General features: G+C 36.5%; 3 protein-coding genes across 6 annotated transcripts in view; 2 read left to right on the forward strand and 1 right to left on the reverse strand.

Moving 5' to 3' along the window:
* Nucleotides 1-20695, forward strand: part of mRpL33 (mitochondrial ribosomal protein L33) — a 72837-nt gene that overhangs the window by 27047 nt on the left and 25095 nt on the right. The window lies entirely within an intron of this gene.
* Nucleotides 62-9083, forward strand: Remo (Remoulade). Of its 2 annotated transcripts, none has more exons than XM_066395208.1 (18): nt 62-504; nt 696-761; nt 825-1040; nt 1095-1388; nt 1441-1650; nt 1704-2223; nt 2554-2763; nt 2826-2955; nt 3009-3241; nt 3291-3632; nt 3687-3963; nt 4140-4503; nt 4553-4802; nt 4908-5177; nt 5244-5394; nt 5450-5732; nt 5787-5909; nt 5994-9083. In XM_066395208.1, exons 1-18 carry the CDS (start codon nt 269-271, stop codon nt 6259-6261), a joined length of 4443 nt encoding a protein of 1480 aa, XP_066251305.1. In that variant the 5' UTR covers nt 62-268; the 3' UTR covers nt 6262-9083. The 2 variants fall into 2 exon arrangements, with proteins under 2 accessions (XP_066251305.1, XP_066251306.1); XM_066395209.1 differs by having other exon boundaries at nt 4152-4503.
* Nucleotides 9015-20681, reverse strand: Oat (Ornithine aminotransferase precursor). 3 transcript variants are annotated; one of them, XM_066395221.1, is made up of 8 exons: nt 20559-20681; nt 15538-15706; nt 14946-15170; nt 10069-10292; nt 9859-10012; nt 9657-9803; nt 9399-9605; nt 9015-9343 (listed from the first exon to the last, which is right to left on the reverse strand). In XM_066395221.1, the coding sequence occupies exons 2-8, from the start codon at nt 15689-15691 to the stop codon at nt 9174-9176; spliced, it is 1281 nt and encodes a 426-aa protein (XP_066251318.1). In that variant the 5' UTR covers nt 15692-15706; nt 20559-20681; the 3' UTR covers nt 9015-9173. The 3 variants fall into 3 exon arrangements, with proteins under 3 accessions (XP_066251318.1, XP_066251316.1, XP_066251317.1); XM_066395219.1 differs by having other exon boundaries at nt 20478-20618; XM_066395220.1 differs by lacking the exon at nt 20559-20681 and adding an exon at nt 15884-16145.

Below are 20695 nucleotides of genomic sequence, written 5' to 3' on the forward strand. Positions count from 1 at the left end.
GATTCTGATTGGTAATGTTTTGCCTGTCATTTTTGTCTTGTCACTCGTGTAAGAGAAAAAAAATGGCCGAAACTGTTGTTGTCAAACAATATTTATTTTCCCTTTAAATAATTAATATTTCTCTTATTTCTCACTTGTTTACCGCTTTAAAATGTGCCGCAAAACAAATGCCCTAAACCCACTACATCACATTCAACCACTAGTGCCTGCCTTAAGTTAATTTTCTCACCAAGGGTGTAGTTTTCAGTTATATATTCATCTACTATTGATGCTTATACCAGGCAAAATGGACCGCAGATTCCTAAATTGTTTATTATTGGTGCTATGCCTTGGGACAAGTGGTGTTTTGGGGCAAGATTATGTCTGTTCGAAGAAGTGCACCTGTAAACTGAATTCGCAAAGAGATGGAGGAAACTATTTGAAAATGACTTGCGGAGAAACTGAGAAAGTTTCCCATTTGGACGAATTGGAGTTGCTCAATATTGCTGCGGATTTAGTTCAATTGTAAGTAATTAAACTGTTGTATGGGGTGTTTTCTAAATATGGCAAAAGCATTCATTTACGACCAAATTTCAGATTTGTAAAACTAGGTAGCAAAAAAAGTTCCACACCCACTTTGTAATATTACTCAGTACCAATATTGAATTTTTTAGTTTGAATATCTCATATGGAATATGCATTACTTTTCTTTCCAGGAATTTGTCAAATAATAATTTAAAATCATTCACCCCCAAGGTGGAACTAATTGCATTACAAAAGTTGTAAGTAGTTTACATTGTTTAAGTTTTTCCTGTATTTATTTATCATTCTTGGACAAATTTTAGGAATTTGAGTGTAAATCAAATCACAGATTTAAAGCCATATCAATTCAAAGAAACACCTAAATTGAAAAGACTTGATTTGTCTGAAAATGGTCTCAAACACATAGACTTAAAGGCCTTTGAGGGGTTGAGAGATTTAGAAAGACTGAAACTAAACCATAATGAGCTTTTAACTGTGACTTTTGGAACATTCGATTCTTTAGTGAGTCTCAGGCAACTGTAAGTAAATCCATCACAATGTTTTAATCTTCCAATAAAATCAAACTTTTTCAGTGATATATCATTCAATCCCTTGCACTGTGACTGCAGCCTTCTCTGGATTTTAGACTATTCAGTGAAACAATCAGTAAAATTAATGTCAAATCCTAAATGTAGCAGTATCTTCAAGGGCACTCCCATGCGTAAACTTAAGGTTGGGGTTGATATTCATTGCAAATCTGCATCTCATGACAATCTTCTGCCTTTGTTGGACTTGAAACCGGAAAACAATCAGGTGGTTTTTGAGGGGGATTCTTTGAAGTTGCAGTGCAAAGCACCTGCCATTAATGACGCCACTAATGACTCGAAGTATATCGTTTTCAAGTGTTTAAATTTAAAATAGTTTTGAGTGGAGTTTTAGATTGGAATGGTTGTGGCTTGATTCACACCCCAATTTTCCTGATGTTTCAATGGTTAATGATTTTCTTCCCAATCCTGGAATTATTGTGAGTGTTCTCTATATTAAAAGGTTGACCAGATCTCATACAGGAATTTGGACATGTTTGTATACATCAGTACAGGGAAATCATTCAAAGAGCACTACAATTTTAGTTATTTCTGAGGACACAAGGTTCATTTCAGATAAGTAATATTTTATGGTTAATTATAATGATTCTTATTAAGGTACTGCTCTATCATCACCACAAAAGACAACAAGGGCATTTATGTTTGGCCCAAAACTGTGGTAAATCACACAGTAACTCTGCCTTGCAACTTTAAAAATGACTATTATAACACCACCTATCAAACTGCCTCATATTACTGCTCAGAAAACGCTACCTGGCAACTTCTGGACACCTCACATTGTTCCTATATATCAGACACCACCCGCATCTTGGAAGGCTTTTCCAAAGTCAACTCTAGTGTACTAGAAAGCGCACGCCATCTCAAGGAATTTACTTCAAATTACAGCATTTATCAAGATGTAATGGATTTGGTTTACACAGTGGAGGCAGTGGAGAATTACAGCATATTGCAGCCTAGTGAATTGTTGGGCAATATTTTAATTGATGTTCTTAACAATTTAATGCCACTGCCTTGGACATATTTGATGATGAGTGATGTGCGATTTGGAAGCTGTAGAAAGATGGTGGGATTATTGGAGAGTATCGCTGTTACTCATCCGGGTACCTCGTTTCAGCGGGTAAGTTTACCAGTGTGTGTTGTAGTCACTTATACATTGATTTTGCTTTACATTTCAAAAGCTTAAACACAACTTGCAACCAATACAACATGCACTTATATGTATAATTTTTGGCAATATATAGATAGATAAGAACTTTAATTCAGACCAAATAATTATAAGTACCTGTTCCATTCACAGACATTAACAAGAATAATATTACTTATGGATTTTGAAAATTTTGGAAATATTCATTGAAATTATGTGGCTCTGTATTTTTTTGTGGAGAATACGTACATAAGTAACAAAAAATTCCTCTGAAGAGGGACAATATATTTTCTTCTATTTCAGGAAAATTTCGTCGTGGAAGCCTTTCCGAGCGTCAAAGAAAGTTTCCCTGGCATAAAGTGTACTTGGTTCCGCAACGATTTGAACCCTCTGGACTCGCTTTTCTCTTGCAGCACTAACAACAACATGCCTGATTCCTCAGTTTTGCAAGATAAAAATGTTGAAACTTCGGTTATTCTGCCTGACAGCGTCTTTGTACAAACGAAAAATGAGGTAAAATTTCAACATAAACCAGAAATGGTGGTTACCGAGTGTGCATTTGTTAATTTCCTTAGGTGGCTGGGGAAATTAAAAATTCATACAACGTCGTAGTTTCGATGTATTCATCAAGCAAATTCTTCCCCATTGATCAAAGCAAAGTGGGCAAGGAAGGGGTTACTTCTGCAATTGTGGGAGTAAAAATCGGTACCAAAAACCTCTCTAGAACTTTATCAATTTTAATGAATTTTTTCACTCAGTTGGACCTGCTTATGCAGAGCCTTCGCACCCTATTATTGTGACAATACGTGCTCCTCATTCCACTTCATACGAAGTAACCCCGTTTACCCCTGTGTATTGGGACCAGGTTTCAATGCGGTGGTCTAATCAAGGCTGCCATTTCGGTCAACATTGGCAGGACCACGTGGTGTTTTCGTGCAACAAATTGGGCTATTACGGGCTGATGCAGGACGTCACATATTCAAATATTACTGTAAGAATTTTCTTATTACATGTTATGTTAATTTCACCATTTCTTTTAGGGTACATATCGAGGTCTCTTCAGGTTCTCGCACCCTGCAATTTATGTAGGTAACGTGATTTTGTTCACGTCCTTGTTGGTTGCCATTTTAACATACATTCTGGGATTTGTGGCGATTCAAATGCCAAAAAAAGCGAAGCATTGTCTGGTCAACACATGGACTTCGATAGCCCTCTTAAGTTTCATTTACACATTCGGTATTTACCAGACTGAGGACCAGAGATTGTGCCAAATTGTAGGATTAATTTTACATTATTTAACCTTATGCGTTTTACTTTGGATCTGCGTTGCCCTCAATTCTATGTACAAGCGATTGAGCAAGAATTCTGACTCAATCCTACAGGTAGTCATTTTTAGATCAGTCATATTTGATAGCGTTTGATTTGGGTGTTTTTAGGACGATGATCTGCCCAGTGAACAACCAATTAAAAAACCCTTAATGGGACTCTATCTGGTGGGGTGGGGGGTGGGTTTGATAGTTTGCGGTTTATCTGCGGCGATAAATGTGCGCGAGTATGGCTCTTATTCTCATTGTTTCCTGCGTACAGGGCCCGCATTAAGCGCTGTTTACGTCCCCTTTGCCATCCTCTTCATTTTCATGGTTGTCCTTTTTTTATTGGTCCGATGTTCCATTAGTAGTTTGGACTTATCACATGGAGGTCATTTGAGTGAAGGTGAGACATTTTTGCATTGAAGCCTAGTTGTATACCTTCGTTTTATAATCTATAAAATTGGACATTTCTAAAGTTTCAATCTATCATGTAAAATTAGGGTATGCAACCCTGCTCGCTTTACTTTTCTTTTTTTATTGCTTCGCTTTAGTCCAAATTTTAACCGTTACACCTCCAAGACTCGATTTTAGGCACTCAGGCCACTGAACACGTGGACCTCGATTTGCTTGAACCAAGTTTCCCACAACAGGATGGCCAGAGTGTGCGCAGTTATTCGTCGAAAACAGCTTCTAGTGAAACTGAGGACAGCGAAAGATCACCGTTGGCCCAATTGAAGGCGCACGTTATCTTTCTGTTTCTGTTTCTGTTCACATGGTTGAGTTGTGCTTTTGCTACGGTGCCCCCTCTTGGATTAGTGTCGTATGAGGCGGATTTGTTCAGCGGCGCTTACATCATCTGCGCCACTACTTTGAGCGCGTTTACGCTATTCTTTTACTGCGTGGCCAGGAACGATGTGAGAACCTTGTGGATGTCCATGTTTCGGTAAGTTCCATCTGAATATAAAGTAACTCGAATTGAAATATATTATTAGATGGATGCGTCGCAAACGACTTTTGCGTCCGCGCACAGTCTCGGACACTCCCCCAAGGGTGCAAATACAACCCTTACCACTACCTCCTATCTCTAATAGTGATGCCCAGGCCATGTCTCGGTCCTCCAGCAGGAGTTCCGGGCCTGCCAAGACTAATTCCCTAAAGGGTGCAGCCGCAGTCGATTTAAATGGGTCTTTAAGTGATAGACCGTCCGCAGAGGGCGGAGCAAAGATTAATAATGTAAATTTGGTGAGTACAGTAATTATTATTACCCGTTAATAGCAGAAATTTAGTAAAATTAATTGGAGAGCCATATATTGCGCGTTTAAAAGTAACACTCTAACACGGGTTTAGATTGCGTTGCATCGAGCTCATTATCGCTCCAACGTGGTACCTCATATAATCGAAAATCCTACTAATGCAGCGGAGGTATTCTATAACCCACATCAAAGCACTGTCGCGCGGAAATTTTTTCGGAGGCAGAGGAGGGACATGATGAAGAGGAATAACTTGCAGACTAAACCTCCCAGGGACGTGAATAGCGATGCCACATCGGTGTTTTCCGAACCTAGACCGGTGAAAAATAAAAATGCCGAACAAAATATGTTCGGTACCAATTCAAAGGTGGGAATGAAGGTTTCATGTTTTGCTACCCATTGTTAAACTTCATTTTCTTTCCTCATGTTTCAGGTTAACAATACCAACATTCACGTAGAGCATATCCGAAAATCACAAAGAAAAAACCCTAACATTTTTTCAGATAGTGGTGACGAGTTCGAGCGTCTTAGCGATGTTCGAATGGAAAAAATAGTGATTAACGCTGAACGATTGAGGAAAAAAGGTAAACATTGCGTTTCTTGTATAATATCTCAATTTTGAAAGGGCAAACTTCATAGAAATTTCCCGGAATAAAACTAGAAAAAAGTCGAATTTAACAGAGGAAAGCGGACCTGCCGCCCAAATGCGGACAGTATCCCAGCAGTGCACTCTGGAGTACAGTTCGGAAAATCCCCTTTCTGACTCTATTTTAGATAAGAGCGACTTGCTGTCGCCTCTATCTCCTATTAAGCCGCTTCCTGCAGCGTTAATGCATGTGCAAAAAGTATTGGGAGCAGAGAGTCGTAGCACTCCCATGGAAACTTCTGGTACCACCGACAATACTGCCCATTTAAGCACTAGGTGAGTTGTTTTTTTTGGGGGGGAGAATTTGAAAAGTGAATTTAATGGCACTAGGAGGGAAAATAGTCCTGTGGAGGAGGTTCATCATTATGCAGAAATTGAAGAGTTACGAAGCAGCGAATCGACGATTAGAGGGGGCAGATTCGGTTTGGGAGAAAAGAATAGTCCGTTAGCTCGGTAAAAATCAATTTTGAAATTTTTGATTTTTAAGAGTTTAAAGATTTTTTAGCCTTCACTAACCCTATATATTTTTCCTTCCAGTTTACGTTCCCCTTCAAATTTCTCCCGCACCAGCAGCGCCTCCGCCACTGATATAGACGAACTGTATCAGCAAATACGTCGCGGGCCCTTGCCCCTTAAAATACGACAGGGTTGCCACTTCAATGCCGAGCCTGCGCAGCCGCAACGGGCCTATTCCAGTCCTTTTTTGTCTGACTCGGAGATTACAGGTTTCACCGATGGGGGTGACAGACCGCAGACGTATTTTGAGGAAGACGTAAGTTCTGTCGACGTTGAAACTACCGTGTAATAGATATCAAACGTAGTGAGGATGCAAGTTTCATTAAAAATGCATGCTTCAACATTGCAATGATATTAGAATTTTTTAAGTTCTTTATATGGTGGCCATCTTATTAACAACGATTGATTAACGCGACACTGTCGCTAAAACTCACTCTCAAGGTTGTTAGGACAGTTTGAACTTTAGGATTTTATTTTCTTATTACGGTATAATCGCAGCGGTGTTGTGACGCTTCAGTGGCGTGTCGAAGCGGCTGTTGTTGCTCTCTATGAGGCCATAAATGTGTCAAAAACTTGTTTGAGAATGCTCAACCATATTTTTTTTGTTTTGTGATTTAGTTTGTAGTAATTTGACCATTTGTCAGAAAAAACAAAGCTCTGATGGTTTTTATTTCAGTTGCAAAGTACTTAAGCCGCGTTATAGTATATTTTAGGGATTATTCTTTGATATTTTCGATTTTAAACTTAAGTATTTATACGAGAATCTGTGATATGAACGATACTATTAGGAATAATTTTTTCACCGGGTGCAAGTGCCGATGAAATAAATAAATGAAATGAAATTAATGAATTAAATGATCTTTCCCAATATGATCTTTGACCCGTATTAGACGAGCAGTTTTGTCCAAACTATTACATGATTAGATATTTGTACGATATAGTTACGTTTATGCAACAATTAGCGATAAAAGAAAAGTAATTCAAAACCCTCCCGGCATAGCTGCACCCTCCTGCATCTCAATAGGCGTTCCCTGCATGATTGTTAAAATCTGCTCATTAAAATTGTGGAGTTACGTCATCAAACATGGTGTCAACTCCAAATATCAGTATGTTCTAAATAAGATTTTTCTTAAATTAGAAACTTTGAAAATTATTTTTCTGCTGACATTCCGTCCATTTCGTAGATAATTGTTTGTGTACTTTTATTCCTTATTGTGTTGCCTCCGTTCCTAAGCTGATCAATAGATTTGCTTGTGCTAAGGAAAGATGTATATTCTTCAAGCGGACAAACATCAAACTTTAAACAACGAAGTTCAAAATTCGTATAATTGCAATTTGTTGTTCATTTTTTAAAGTCAACCTGAAGCTCCAGACGGATTTTCTTAATGTTTTTAAGTTCGTTGATCGCTCAAGATTTACTACGTCTTATTGTACTTGTTTTCAATCCATCACCCTGAATGAATACTGCTTAATAAAGCTCGAGTAAACGCATCTAAGCATCTTTTTTGTTTCCATTCTCCATGTTCATAATAATTTCTGTGTTCTGCGAGCGTTACTTAAGTTTAAATCTTTTTATCCTTCCATTCAAATTTAGACATTTTACCACCTCGTGAGAACTATGATGTTGGACTTCGAAACCACTAAATGATATTACCGCTCACGAAGCGAACAACAACGAAGGCGAATCGGTCACGAAAAATTCTTATTCTATTTCCTCTTTGCTTAATCGTATTCACTGAAGAAATTCAAATTCGTTGTTTGGAGTTCGATGATCTTTGGGTGTTTGTTCCCCGAGTGACGAAACGGAATACGGTCCTGAAGAGGGTAACAGTTTTGAATTATTTAGTCAAGGAGAGCAGCGTCTACGAGAGAGCATGGAAATTTCGATGTATGTGAATCGGTAGCCGAATGGCTCATTATAGAGGAAGATCGATGAGCGACTGGAACCTTTGAGGAAAAAGTAGGGAAACATAGATAAGACCTTTTTTAAACAGAAGACGCCTTGGTCAAACCGTACAATTTGATATATTCTTAAACTGACAAGATTTAAATAAAAAAAAAAACATGGGAATTTTAGATTTCATGATAATTCAAATTAAAGTGTTTTTAAAAATTCTTCGGTGAAACAGCCATTACCCTGACTAGACCAGTCAGTATAGTAAAAGTAACTCCAGGCAATCTATCGACTAATCAAACGCACGCATTGTCCATGCTGTTAGTAGATCGTCAATAACATACCCGTATACTTCTTTTTCAGTGTCATCATGTTGACAGGCGCTTTTACAATCATGTGTGCTAGAAGTTGGTTAAACTATCAGGTATATACATGCTCAAGAGAATTCTTTCTGCCATCTTGTGGTGTTTCTTCATATAAGATAAATTGATTAACATGTTTATTTTTACTTCTGCCATTTTGTACCGTCTCGACAAAATTAGGAACGCAACGTTTCCGGGAGGATTTGGAATTAATTTTTTTAAATCTTAGATGTCGCACAGTTCTATCAGACAAGACAGATATCTAAGTATGCGATAAGAGGATAAAACCGTGAGTTTTGTTTTAAAAAATCTGTTAAATTCGAAGGAAAACCACCATATAAACGCACTAGGTAGAATCACTCATTTCCGATTTAAAGCTACATGTAAACCCTATAATTCTAAGTGACGCGAGGCCACCTTGAATGCTCCAATCAAATTCGACTGTCAGTGACAAAGACCCGAGTTGGCGCATTAGGAATCAAACGGCGGCCCCTTCAAATAATATATGAATGTGCCAAATAGATTTCATCGGTATTTGCCTTATTTATTAATACATAAGCAATGGACTTAATTGCGTATACCACATTTTGATACCGTTGTTTTATTAGGATAATTTCAAGCTTTGCCTTAAATGTAAACGTGTCTATTGGCGAACGAATAAGACTTATCCGCATGAGTGTTCATAGTAGAAAACCTCTGTATAGAAGTTTTATGCAGCTCTGCATTATTGTATATCCCCTAATGTACAACTCGATGTAAAGACTGTTGAATTAAGAGTATTACCGATCTATTTAATATGGAATTTATTTGTGAAAATATATAAGAATAAATACACGAACTGTGTCTGTAGTTGGAGTCAGTTTTTCCATCAGTGTTTATACATTTTTTCGACCTTTGAAAACAAATTTTATGCACTTAAATTACACTTAAAATATGCAGATTTTATCACGCGGAAATGCCATTCACAGTGCTAACAATAATATCAAGAGACTGGTTCAGTTCTTGCTCGGTGATGATCAGTGGCGGCGCAAATCTGATTATGTCATCGTGGGTTTGTTTGGCCAAAAGTCCGTTTTCTTTTAACTTCAAACAAACGTCCCATGCATTGGCATAATCTGTAACAAATTCCTTTTGAAAACAAGCTCGAAAGTCCTCTCACAAGACATTTACTGTTATTAATAACAATGGCGTTTAACAGGCCTTTCCCCCTAATTTCACTAACGATTTTCCTGTTAATTCGGCTATCCAGCTCCTTTCTGAACAGCTCTCCTCGTTTATAGGCGATTTCGGATACGTTTTCACTTTCAAGCACATCCAGGGCTGCAATGGCCACTTTGGACCCTAAAGGATTGCCTCCAAAGGTTGAACCGTGTGTCCCTTAAATTATTTAACTGCAACTCTATATCTAACAACAACTTAATTATTTACCTGGCTCTATGACTAGCATCACCGAGTCATTGGCAAGTGCCGCTGACACTGGATAAACCCCCCCACCAAGGGCTTTGCCCAATACCAATATATCTGGCAAAACATTTTCGTAGTCTATCGCCAGTCTTTTACCGGTACGACCCAGCCCTAACAAAACGGTAATTACAATTACTCATAATAATTCCTCATAAAGCTCCTAAACCTGTTTGAATTTCATCAGCAATCCAAAGCACGTTATATTTGGTACAAAGCTCCCGAATTCCCTTGAGATATCCCTCATCAGGTACTTTAATGCCCGCTTCTCCTTGAATGGGTTCCACCATGAAACCGCACACCAAAGGGTCTGAAAGAGCTTTCTGTAGGACGAAGGTAAAGATTAGAATTAGGGATTTTAGGTTTGTAAAGTGTGAACCTCGAGGGCCTTTAAGTCATTGTAAGGCACGCAGGAGAATCCGGGCATAAAAGGGCCGTAGCCTTCAAAGCTGGTTGGGTCTGTGGAGGCAGACACTGCGGCCAATGAGCGGCCCCAAAAGTTGTCACTGCAGAATACTAGTTTGGCCTCGTTCTTGGGAATGCCCTTTTTGCGGTAGCCCCATTTTCGAGCTAGTTTGCAGGCAGTGTCGTCAGCTTCAACGCCTAGAGACTCACTTAACATCAATTTTTATTTTAACTTTTGAGGCTATAGGAGATTCCAGGTGTCAATTCACAAATTGAGAAAATTGAGAGTTGTTTCTATGAACAATTCACCTTAAAATTCGTTATTTTAACCACTCCTGAAGTCTTAATCATAAACCTGGGAAATCCTATATGCAGGGTGCCGAAGATAAGGAGGGCCACTATGGGGATCTTCGAAACGGTAAGAGATATAGATTTAGTTAAATGGGAGAAAAGTTGCGTAATCAAGGGCCTAAAAAAATGGCATTTAGAAATCCCCGAAATATTTTTTGGTTTTTGAGATATTTGGGAAAAATTAGATTTTCTGATTTTACATATTATTTTTTTCTGGCGGTAATATTAAACCTAGACCAAAACTGATGGCACTTTTCTGCAGCAACTTTTAATGCGCTTTAACGTGGCATTGTCAGTGTTTTAATCCGACGTTTCGTCATTGCGAAACCATCATCAACTTCATTTTTTTAAATGCGGTCCGAATGTTCTGATATCAGATTCTAAAAGCCCTTTTTACTCTAAATTCAAGGATGTATAACACTTTGCAGTTTAATTGTGTTTTAGTCTTTTTTCAGCCCTAAACAAAACAAAAAATTATTGTGCATCTGTACATAGTTTTTTAATTTTTAAAAATAAATAATTAACTATAGCAATTAACAGTTTATGTCATTTAGGTGTTTAATGATAATCTTTATTAATAATGATTGAATATCTTTCAATAAGATTTCCAGAGAAGGTGATTAGCAGACATTCGAAAACAGCCTGGCCAGCACGTTCACCTGATCTAACTCCGCTTGATTTTTTCGTATGGGCGTTTGTTAAGAATTATGTTTATCAGCAAAATTTTACTACAGAACAGGAACTGAGGGGGTTCTGGAAGCATTTTTTAGTATTACTCCACAAACGTTGATTAGGGTGTTAGAATCAACAGTTCTAAGGTGCTATTTGTGCTTGGAAAGTAATGGAAATTTTTTAAAACATATGCTTTAAAGTTAGTTATTTTGTTTGTATTCCTTTGTTGTTGTTTTTTTAATTTTTAGGTCGTCTTTTAATTAAATTTTATTTATGCTTTGTTAATTCTATTAAATTAGTGCATTCATTCAACCATCAGATTATTATTTATTTTTAAAAATTAAAAAACTATGTACAGATGTACAATAATTTTTTGTTTTGTTTAGGGCTGAAAAAAGACTAAAACACAATTAAACTGCAAAGTGTTATACATCCTTGAATTTAGAGTAAAAAGGGCTTTTAGAATCTGATATCAGAACATTCGGATCGCATTTAAAAAAATGAAGTTGATGATGGTTCCGCAATGACGAAACGTCGGATTAAAACACTGACAATGCCACGTTAAAGCGCATTAAAAGTTGCTGTAGAGAAGTGGCATCAGTTTTGGTCTAGGTTTAATATTACCGCCAGAAAAAAATAATATGTAAAATCGAAAAATCCAATTTTTTCCAAATATCTCAAAAACCAAAAAATATTTTGGCGATTTCTAAATGCCATATTTTAGGTCCTTGATTACGCAACTTTTCTCCTATTTAATCAAATCTGCATCTCTTACCGTTTCGAAGATCCCCACAGTGGCCCTCCTTATCTTGGGCACCCTGTATACATACATATTATATAGGTGTAACATGTCATTGTAGAGATATTTCAAAGAGCGATAGTACTCAGTAAAATAATTTAAAAAAATGTTTATGATCAAAAACACACCATTTTTTATGGGAGGTAAAGTTTCACATTTTTTCTCATATTTTTCGTTTTTCTCACGTATACTTTGGTTAAATTTTTAAAATTTAGTACATCTATTTTTTTTAACATCCATTACAACAAAATGTCAAAATCGTCCGTGGCTAAAAATATACAGGACGTTATATTTTTTGAGTCATGCACTATTTTATGCTTTGTATCGTTTTTTGAAGGACCTTGTATGAATTCTGATGCCAAATTTAAATTCCTTTTTCAATTTTTTAGCTTTTTGATCTTTTGTAGTGTTTTCGTAGAATTTGCAAATATACCTATCAATGGAAGTTAAGGAAGTTTAGTTCCCATACATATTATGGTTTGTAATTTAGGATACCGTGATGGAGTTTGAATCATTTTATAATTTCGTTTTGATTTATGAGTTTCTGAATCAACGTTTTAACCACCATTGAATAGATCGAAGGGGACCTCAGTCTTCGCCTCTTAGATCCCACGACCTGAATAGCCTGGATTTGGAGGGGGGCAGAAATAATTAGTGTATCCAGCTTCCAATTGAAACGGAAGAGAAATTGTGAAATAAAACAGTTAATTAATGCAACATCATCCGCAATACTCATGGAATATTTTAGAGAGTCCGTTGGCCTATGAGGTAAAGACTGGAGTCCTGCATGTTAGTAGGAAAAAAGACGTTTTCAACAGTATTTATAATTTTGTTTTCTTTTAGATTTATCTTAATTTTAAGAAATTTGATTAAACGTTACAAATTGCCTTAAATAGTTGATAACTGAGCCGAATTATTATTTTTTTCTTTACTTCATTTGCTTCTATACAAGGTGGGCCACGAGTAACGCCTCGGAATTTCATGACAAAGCCAAGAGATTTTTTAACTGTTTCTTTTTTTAGGTGTATACAGACTAACTAGAACTACATTTTAAAATTATTTTCAAAGTATACAGAGTGTCCCAACACACATGTAATTGGTCAAAGTTGCATTTTTTTAAATGGGATCCCCTGTATATTATATAATTTTTGAACTCAACCATTAAAATAAAATTAAGTTACATCAAGGTTTATGGTATCTAACTCTAGCAGTTTTTGAAATAATTCAGTTTTTGTCAAAATACAAGATAATTTTCAAGATCCAATCTCTCATCCCAGATTTAAATTTTTAAAATAAAATTTTAATAGGAAGCCATCAAAGGACCAAATTTTGTACTGCAAGTTTCAAAAAGTCGGCGAATTGTACAGGGTGTTCTAAAAATGGCGCCAAATTCATTAAACTTTTAACTGTTAATAACTTCTTTAATTAAAATGGGACACCCGGTATGTTGTGTTACTGTTAAATGCCAAATTTACTTATCTATCGAATATCACATAATTAATACTACCCGACGCGCAAAAATTCTCCAACAACCTTTCAAATACCCGTCCCGTCTATTTGGATATCTTCGATTCGGATACTTTTGGGCATAAACTCTTGATGCCAAAAGGCAATTTTGCTGGCATTCTCCTATCACCATAATCATGTCTATTCGTGGTATCGAATAGGAAAACATCTTTCCAATTAAAAATTTTTAATACTTCGAATAAACAAATCACTTTTAACTAAATATGACAGACCTAAACAAGATGGCAATATAACTTAATGTCAAAATTCCATTGATATCTTGGCAATTTCATATGGCATAATGTTAAATATGCATAGAAGAAAATGGTCATTATGTAGAACACCTGATATAAATTTTTTTAAATTATACTTAGTTTTCTGCTTTTTGTTAATATTGTTAAAATTGTAATATACAAATATACGCAAGTAAATAATTAAATTGCATAGATATCTTGGCAATTTCATATGGCATAATTTTAAAATTGGGGATTTAGATTTTTTTTTTTAATGTATGTTTTTTGCGAAAATTAGTAGAGCTAGGTATAGGGAACCCTAATGATATTCGATAGATAAGTAAATTTGGCATTTAACAGTAACACAACATACCGGGTGTCCCATTTTAATTAAAGAAGTTATTAACAGTTAAAAGTTTAATGAATTTGGCGCCATTTTTAGAACACCCTGTACAATTCGCCGACTTTTTGAAACTTGCAGTACAAAATTTGGTCCCTTGATGGCTTCCTATTAAAATTTTGTTTTAAAAATTTAAATCTGGGATGAGAGATTGGATCTTGAAAATTATCTTGTATTTTGACAAAAACTGAATTATTTCAAAAACTGCTAGAGTTAGATACCATAAACCTTGATGTAACTTAATTTTATTTTAATGGTTGAGTTCAAAAATTATATAATATACAGGGGATCCCATTTAAAAAAATGCAACTTTGACCAATTACATGTGTGTTGGGACACTCTGTATACTTTGAAAATAATTTTAAAATGTATCTCTAGTTAGTCTGTATACACCTCAAAAAAGAAACAGTTACAAAATCTCTTGGCTTTGTCATGAAGTTCCGAGGCGTTACTCGTGACCAACCCTGTATACAATATATTTTTGCAAATTTCACGAAAACAGTGAAATATACAAAAATACGGCAGAAGATTAAAAAGCTAAAGAATTGAAGAACCAATTTAAACTTGGTATCAGAATTCATACGGGGTGTTCCAACAAGATACAAAACATAAAATAGTACATGATCCAAAAAACATAACACAAGGTATATGATTACCGACTATTTTGACATTTTGTTGTGCAGGGACTTATGAAAAATAGGTGTACGAAAACTAAAAAAATTTAACTCAACAAAAAAACGCAAAATATGAGAAAAAATGTAAAACTTTTGTATATCGAAAATAGTGCGTCTTTGACCATAGGTCTACAAGCATTGTTGTACTAATTTATGGAGTATCTCTACGATGATATGTTACACCTTGTATACAAACATGTTTTTTTAATTCATTACCTGTATTCATGGGTAGTACTTTGTCATACCCGAAGAGTTTGGTCACTTTTTCGGCATACTCCCCCAAGACGTCATTGAAAAAAGCCCGGGAGGTGTGATGGAGAATCCCGCATTGGGTCCTCAGGGCTTCGACTATCTTGGGGTGACAATGCCCGAAGTTATTGGCTGAGTAGCCGCTGAGGTAGTCGAAATACTGTTTGCCCTCAACATCCCACACAAACACCCCTAGATGGATGCAAAAGAGTCGTAAGACATGAAAGTTTTTTGAGGGAGTTTGTTTTGCCTTTATTCTTTGACCCTTTTCACCTTAAGTGAGTATTTGAAATTGTGAACTTCAAGAAGTTGTTTACGCCATCTCAAATTGGACATAGATGTCTCAATCAGTAGATTTAGTTTACTTTCCTCTTGTATTTGGAAATAAACAGTATCTAAGAATGTAGATAAGGGGTCTAAATTTAATGTAACTAAGAGGCAGATTATTGCTTATCTAACATCTACTTGATACATTAATGTTTTTATATCTATTACGCAACGATAATTTCAAGTATATATGGGAGTCTGACATGGCATATTACAATACAATGTACGTTACCTTTCCCTTTACATAGTACTGCCGGTAAGGGGTGGTAGTTGTGAGCGGCGTACTTCTCCTCCCTGTCAATCACTTGTTTACAACTAATTAGTCTCCGGGGCTCCTTTTGCAACTGCCTAGCTACCAACGTAGCTGCACGGTATTTTGACAACATCGTTACTCAGCGTACCTGCGGGCAAGAACCACTTGACAACAATATGGAAAAAAAAATTCGTTTATAGGGCGAGATTCGGTCAATCATTATTTTCGTGCGACGGGGGTTATCAGGTGCAATAAAAGCAGCAATAATAAACGCGCAATTTTGTTTTTGATCTAAGTATCAGCGAGGTTCAACATTCTCACTTACCTTGAATCGCATTACGAGTTTAGTTGTTGCTAAAAGTATTAATAATCAGCAAGCGTTACACGACTCCATATCTAAATCTGAGCTTAAACGAAAACAAAGTATTAATCCTGCGAATACCTAAAATGCAGTAACGAAATTATTAAAATCATCATTGACTCAATGTGACTGGTTCTACGGAATTGTTAATGATTTTATAAATAGCTTCCATTGTTGTTATTTTTCCGAATATGTGCTAATACCTATTGGTAAATGTTTAACAGAAAGGTCAGCTGGACTGTTATCACATTATACATGTATCTATGACGAAAGTTTGCAACGAAGATGCTAATAAATTCATCAATTGCCTTGTTGATTACTGCTAATTAATTTCCAGTATTTACTGTTTTCTATTAATGCCCTTGGAGAACAGTAAAAAACCTCCAAGTGTGGATGCAGCAGCCATCTAGGTCATCAAGCTCCGCTCAAGAAATTAGGTTGAACTCTTAGAATCGCGACAGGATAGACAATAACAACTTGTCACAGGAACACCACTTCTCTCCACCTGGAACATCCAAATCTGCCCTAACAACATACCACAATTACCACCGACATTCTAAATGCAAAACATGAACGCACAGCAATAAGGCTACGCTAGCAGGGGAAAATTTATATTGTCCCCTGCTACCATCCACCGATACAAAGATTCCTGCAAATGCGACCTTAAAGAAGTGCTCTTTAGCGGACAAAGAGGACATCACAGCCATGGATGATTTGAACCTATACATTCGGCAAATGTGCATGGGGGTAAACCGCATCCTATTTACGACTTCGTACTTATGAGGGACCTCAGCATGAAAGTTGAGATAAAAGTCGTAAATTTGGGATGTTCGGATCAGATTCTCCATGAATACTTTTGGATTTATGGAATCAGCCGTTAGGTAGATTTTCGATGGTAAAATAACAAAGTTTTTATCAGCGCTCTACAATCGCCCGTTACTATGAAGTGAAACACCATCAAAGGAGAGAATGAACAGCAGAAAGACAAACTAGAAGCTGTTTAGAACAATATTCCAAGAAATATCTATCGGTTCTTACTAGATTGGAAAATACAGTTATAATTCATAAGGCCGTTTCGACCCTGGAAGCGGATATAAAAGCAGCTCTAGAAGCCAATATGAAGAAAACAAAGAAGCCAGCGATGGCAGAGTGAAGAACGATAATCCTGTTTGACTCTGTTATCTAAAGCAGTTGTTTCAAACAAGGATATTAGCATGGGCAAATTCAGTTCGGTTAAATACTAGGTACTTGAATAAATTCTCGCTGTTTCTTCGTGAAAATAACTACTTTATTGAGGAAATTGGGAAAGAACTTAAGATTCAAAGTATTATCTATCACGAGCCACCAGTTTTTCCCATCTTTCTGGTAGCGTAATAATTCCACGTCGGAAAAATGAAACGTCTTTTGAAGCTATCCAAGAATCCAAATATCTTCACAAAAATCAAAGTGCTGTTCAGCTAGGCCATGTGCCATGGATCGGCATAAGTGGTAGTCGGACGGAGCAATATTTGGTGAATACGGCTGATGGAGTAGGATGTCCCATTTGAGCATTTCTAAGTGTGTTTTGATAGATTTTGCAACATGTGGCCAAGCGTTATCATGCTGTAAAATCACCTTATCGTGTCTCTCTTCGTATTGCGGACATTCTTCCTATAATGCTTGGTTTAAACACATCAATTATCATTTTTAACGATCTCCCGTGATAGTCTCGTTGGGTTTGAGCTATACACCACACCCAACTGATCCCAACAAATACAAAGCGAGAGTTTGGAACTATGGATATTCGATCTTGCCGAAGCGGTAATGTCGAAGCATAGTCGGGCTTACCCCATGATAATGTTGTTTCGATTATAAAAATTTCATTAAAAATTATCTCTTTGATATGTCCAAAAAATTGTCCCTCATACACTCACTTTCACATGAAATGCACCACCCAGTAATAATAATAATTAAGTCTTGTAATTTTGGCAAAATAATGCTTCATAATAGAGTATCAAATGATCAGACTTTCAGTAAAAAAGAAAGAATGCTGGTGGTTTTTTTGTCATCGACCTATTAGATTTTTTATTCAATTGTAAATAAATAAAATAATATTTACATGGAAATATCAGTTTATTTTGTTGTTGAACGTGAACAAGACATCTCAAAATGCCCCCAGTGAGACAGCGTCGAAATTTTTCCCACGTTTCGGATTTTGATAGAGGGCGAATTATCGGCATGAAGGAGGGTGGACTTTCTTTTCATGAGATTGCCCGAAGAATGAATCGGAACCACACCACGATTGCGAGAATATGGTCTTCGTGGTCTGAAGAAAGGGTTCAGCGACATCGTCCAGCTGGACGTCCTCCCCGTAGCAGCAACACACGTGAAGATCGACTTCTTAGACAGACGGCCATTGGTGATCGATTTCAAACAACAATGTCTGTTGCAGTAGATCGGATGGGAGCTCTAAATCGTCGGGTGTCGATGGCAACAGTTTACAGAAGAATTTAGTCTTTTGGCCTGCATTCGTACCGTCCAAATCTACGACTGCCACTAACCGCCCAACACCAAGCTTCCAGATTGGCCTGGTGTCAAGAACGAATTGATTGGAATCATGAGTGGAACAATATCGTCTTCAGTGACGAATCGCGATTTTGTTTATGGATCAATGATGGTCGTAGAAGAGTAAGACGATACCGAGGTGAAAGAAGAAATTTGCAATTTTGTGAAAGGCGCCACACAGCTTTAACACCTAGTATTATGGTCTGGGGTGCGATATGTGTTGGCCGAAGATCTTCTCTTGTGTTCGTTCCAAGCATCCTAAACGCACGTCGCTACATTGACAATGTTCTGAGGCCAGTATTAGTACCTTTCATGCAAACTTTATCAAATGGCATTTTCCAACAGAATAATGCAAGACCACATAGTGCGAACATTACTCGAAGATACCTGGAAAAGGCACAATTGGAAATACTGCCTTGGCCTGCACGGTCACCGGACCTATCGCCCATCGAACATCTTTGGGATATGATGAGTCGTCGTCTTCGAAATTTACCGAGGCCTCCAAATAATGTGGATAACCTACGACATCATCTTGAGGTAGCATGGAATGAAATACCTCAGGAAGATATTGATCATTTGTTGCAAAGCATACCACGAAGAGTACGTGCTTGCATTGCCGTACGAGGCGATGTCACTCATTATTAATTTTTTCATTATCAAATGTTGAATCTTTTAACTGAAAGTCTGATCATTTGATACTCTATTATGAAGCATTATTTTGCCAAAATTACAAGACTTAATTATTATTATTATTGGGTGGTGCATTTCATGTGAAAGTGAGTGTATACACCTACTAATAGAACCAAGCATGGATTTAAAGCGACATGGAAACGCGGCAATTTGAGAGTTAGCGATTGGTCAACCTGGTACTCGCCTTAACTAATGAATATCTGGTAATAGAAACGACATACTGGTGCAGTTCTTTTTCTGTTTAACTTGTTATGTCAAAGTGTGTAAGAAGAGAATATAGTTTGACAATCAAGTGGGTACAATTTCACGCGTCAAAATGGCTTTTTTTCAGTTAACTATAATTTTAAATATTAAATTCTTTCTAAATTAAATCCATAATTAATGGCTTATTTGCAGTTTAATGGGATTTGAATTATATCTCAACAACTGCATGGATTTTTATGGTATTTTATTGAGATTTTATGTGTGCTATTCAGGTAAAAAAGGGAGAAAATTCAGGTTAGCGGAGGTTCACAATCAACTTGGATCTATGTCTATCAAAAATTTATATTTTTACCATAACGAAAGCAGAGAGTTATTTAAAAAAAAATGTGATTTTGTGAAAAATTGTTTTATGCCAATTTGCTATTTTAAAGAAAATAAGTGATAAAAATGGCCTCCTACAATTCTCCATCTTTGCCTGACGCTCTGCAGAATGACATAAAAGAACAAGGAGATGTATAAAAAGTCGACCATTTTTGTTCCTTGCTATTTGACAAGAGCCCAAATTTTTAACTCCGAAGAAACAATTCTAATTTTCGCCATAAATGGAGACTTCTAATTGCAACAGCTGACGTATTTGTTGCTCACTACTCGCTATTGGTTACTATGTGACATTTCCTGAATTTCTGTCATTTTATTATTTAATTTGAATTTAGTTTTTTCTATTTTAGTTCAATCGTTTGCTTTTAAAGACTATTGATTGAGTTATTTTAATATTTAAATAACCTTACAACGTGTTTTTGTCGCTATACTACAATCTGAAGCTTTGATATGGGTCTATAAAGCACGGCAATGGGTCAGTAAAATTTACCACATGAACTACTTAAACCACCGAAAAATATAAATTAAATTATTTAGACACTAGTGAAATACACATTTAGCGAGAGAAAGTGTGATAAAATAAATTGAAATAGTGCATTTTTAGTTACAAATCAATAAATCCAATGTTATTAAAAAAATTTTAAAAACAATTTCTTGATAATTTGGTGAACTTCACTGTGTAGCAGAATGGATTCTTATCAATTAAGGTCGCTTAAGATTTTATAATGATGTAATAACTTACTTGAATAATTACTCTTACTACCTTACTGTCGTCTTCAGCTCTGGCACACTCGATAAATACAATTATAGCTAGTTAAATTACCTGCTGAACTCAACCCTATTCGGATACCGGCTGCTGTAAAGTGTTTCACACTTATTACAAACATGTATGCAGGATTTTATCGTGTCCAATCGAGCTAGTGTGTTTTCCTGCTTTATCTCATTACGATGGTCAGGGAC

The sequence above is a fragment of the Euwallacea similis genome, chromosome 11 (genome assembly GCF_039881205.1).
Source record: "Euwallacea similis isolate ESF13 chromosome 11, ESF131.1, whole genome shotgun sequence".
NCBI lineage: Eukaryota > Metazoa > Arthropoda > Insecta > Coleoptera > Curculionidae > Euwallacea > Euwallacea similis.

Excerpts from the sequence above, each read along its gene's own strand:
- Remo (XM_066395208.1), top strand. The coding sequence starts at position 269 with ATGCTTATACCAGGCAAAATGGACCGCAGATTCCTAAATTGTTTATTA. Across the intron at positions 1,651-1,703 it reads GTTATTTCTGAGGACACAAG|GTACTGCTCTATCATCACCA; the intron begins GTTCATTTCAGA and ends ATTCTTATTAAG. Across the intron at positions 2,224-2,553 it reads CGGGTACCTCGTTTCAGCGG|GAAAATTTCGTCGTGGAAGC; the intron begins GTAAGTTTACCA and ends CTTCTATTTCAG.
- Oat (XM_066395221.1), bottom strand. The coding sequence starts at position 15,691 with ATGTTGTCAAAATACCGTGCAGCTACGTTGGTAGCTAGGCAGTTGCAA. Across the intron at positions 10,013-10,068 it reads ATGACTTAAAGGCCCTCGAG|AAAGCTCTTTCAGACCCTTT; the intron begins GTTCACACTTTA and ends TTCGTCCTACAG. Across the intron at positions 9,344-9,398 it reads CGCCATTGTTATTAATAACA|ATTATGCCAATGCATGGGAC; the intron begins GTAAATGTCTTG and ends AATTTGTTACAG.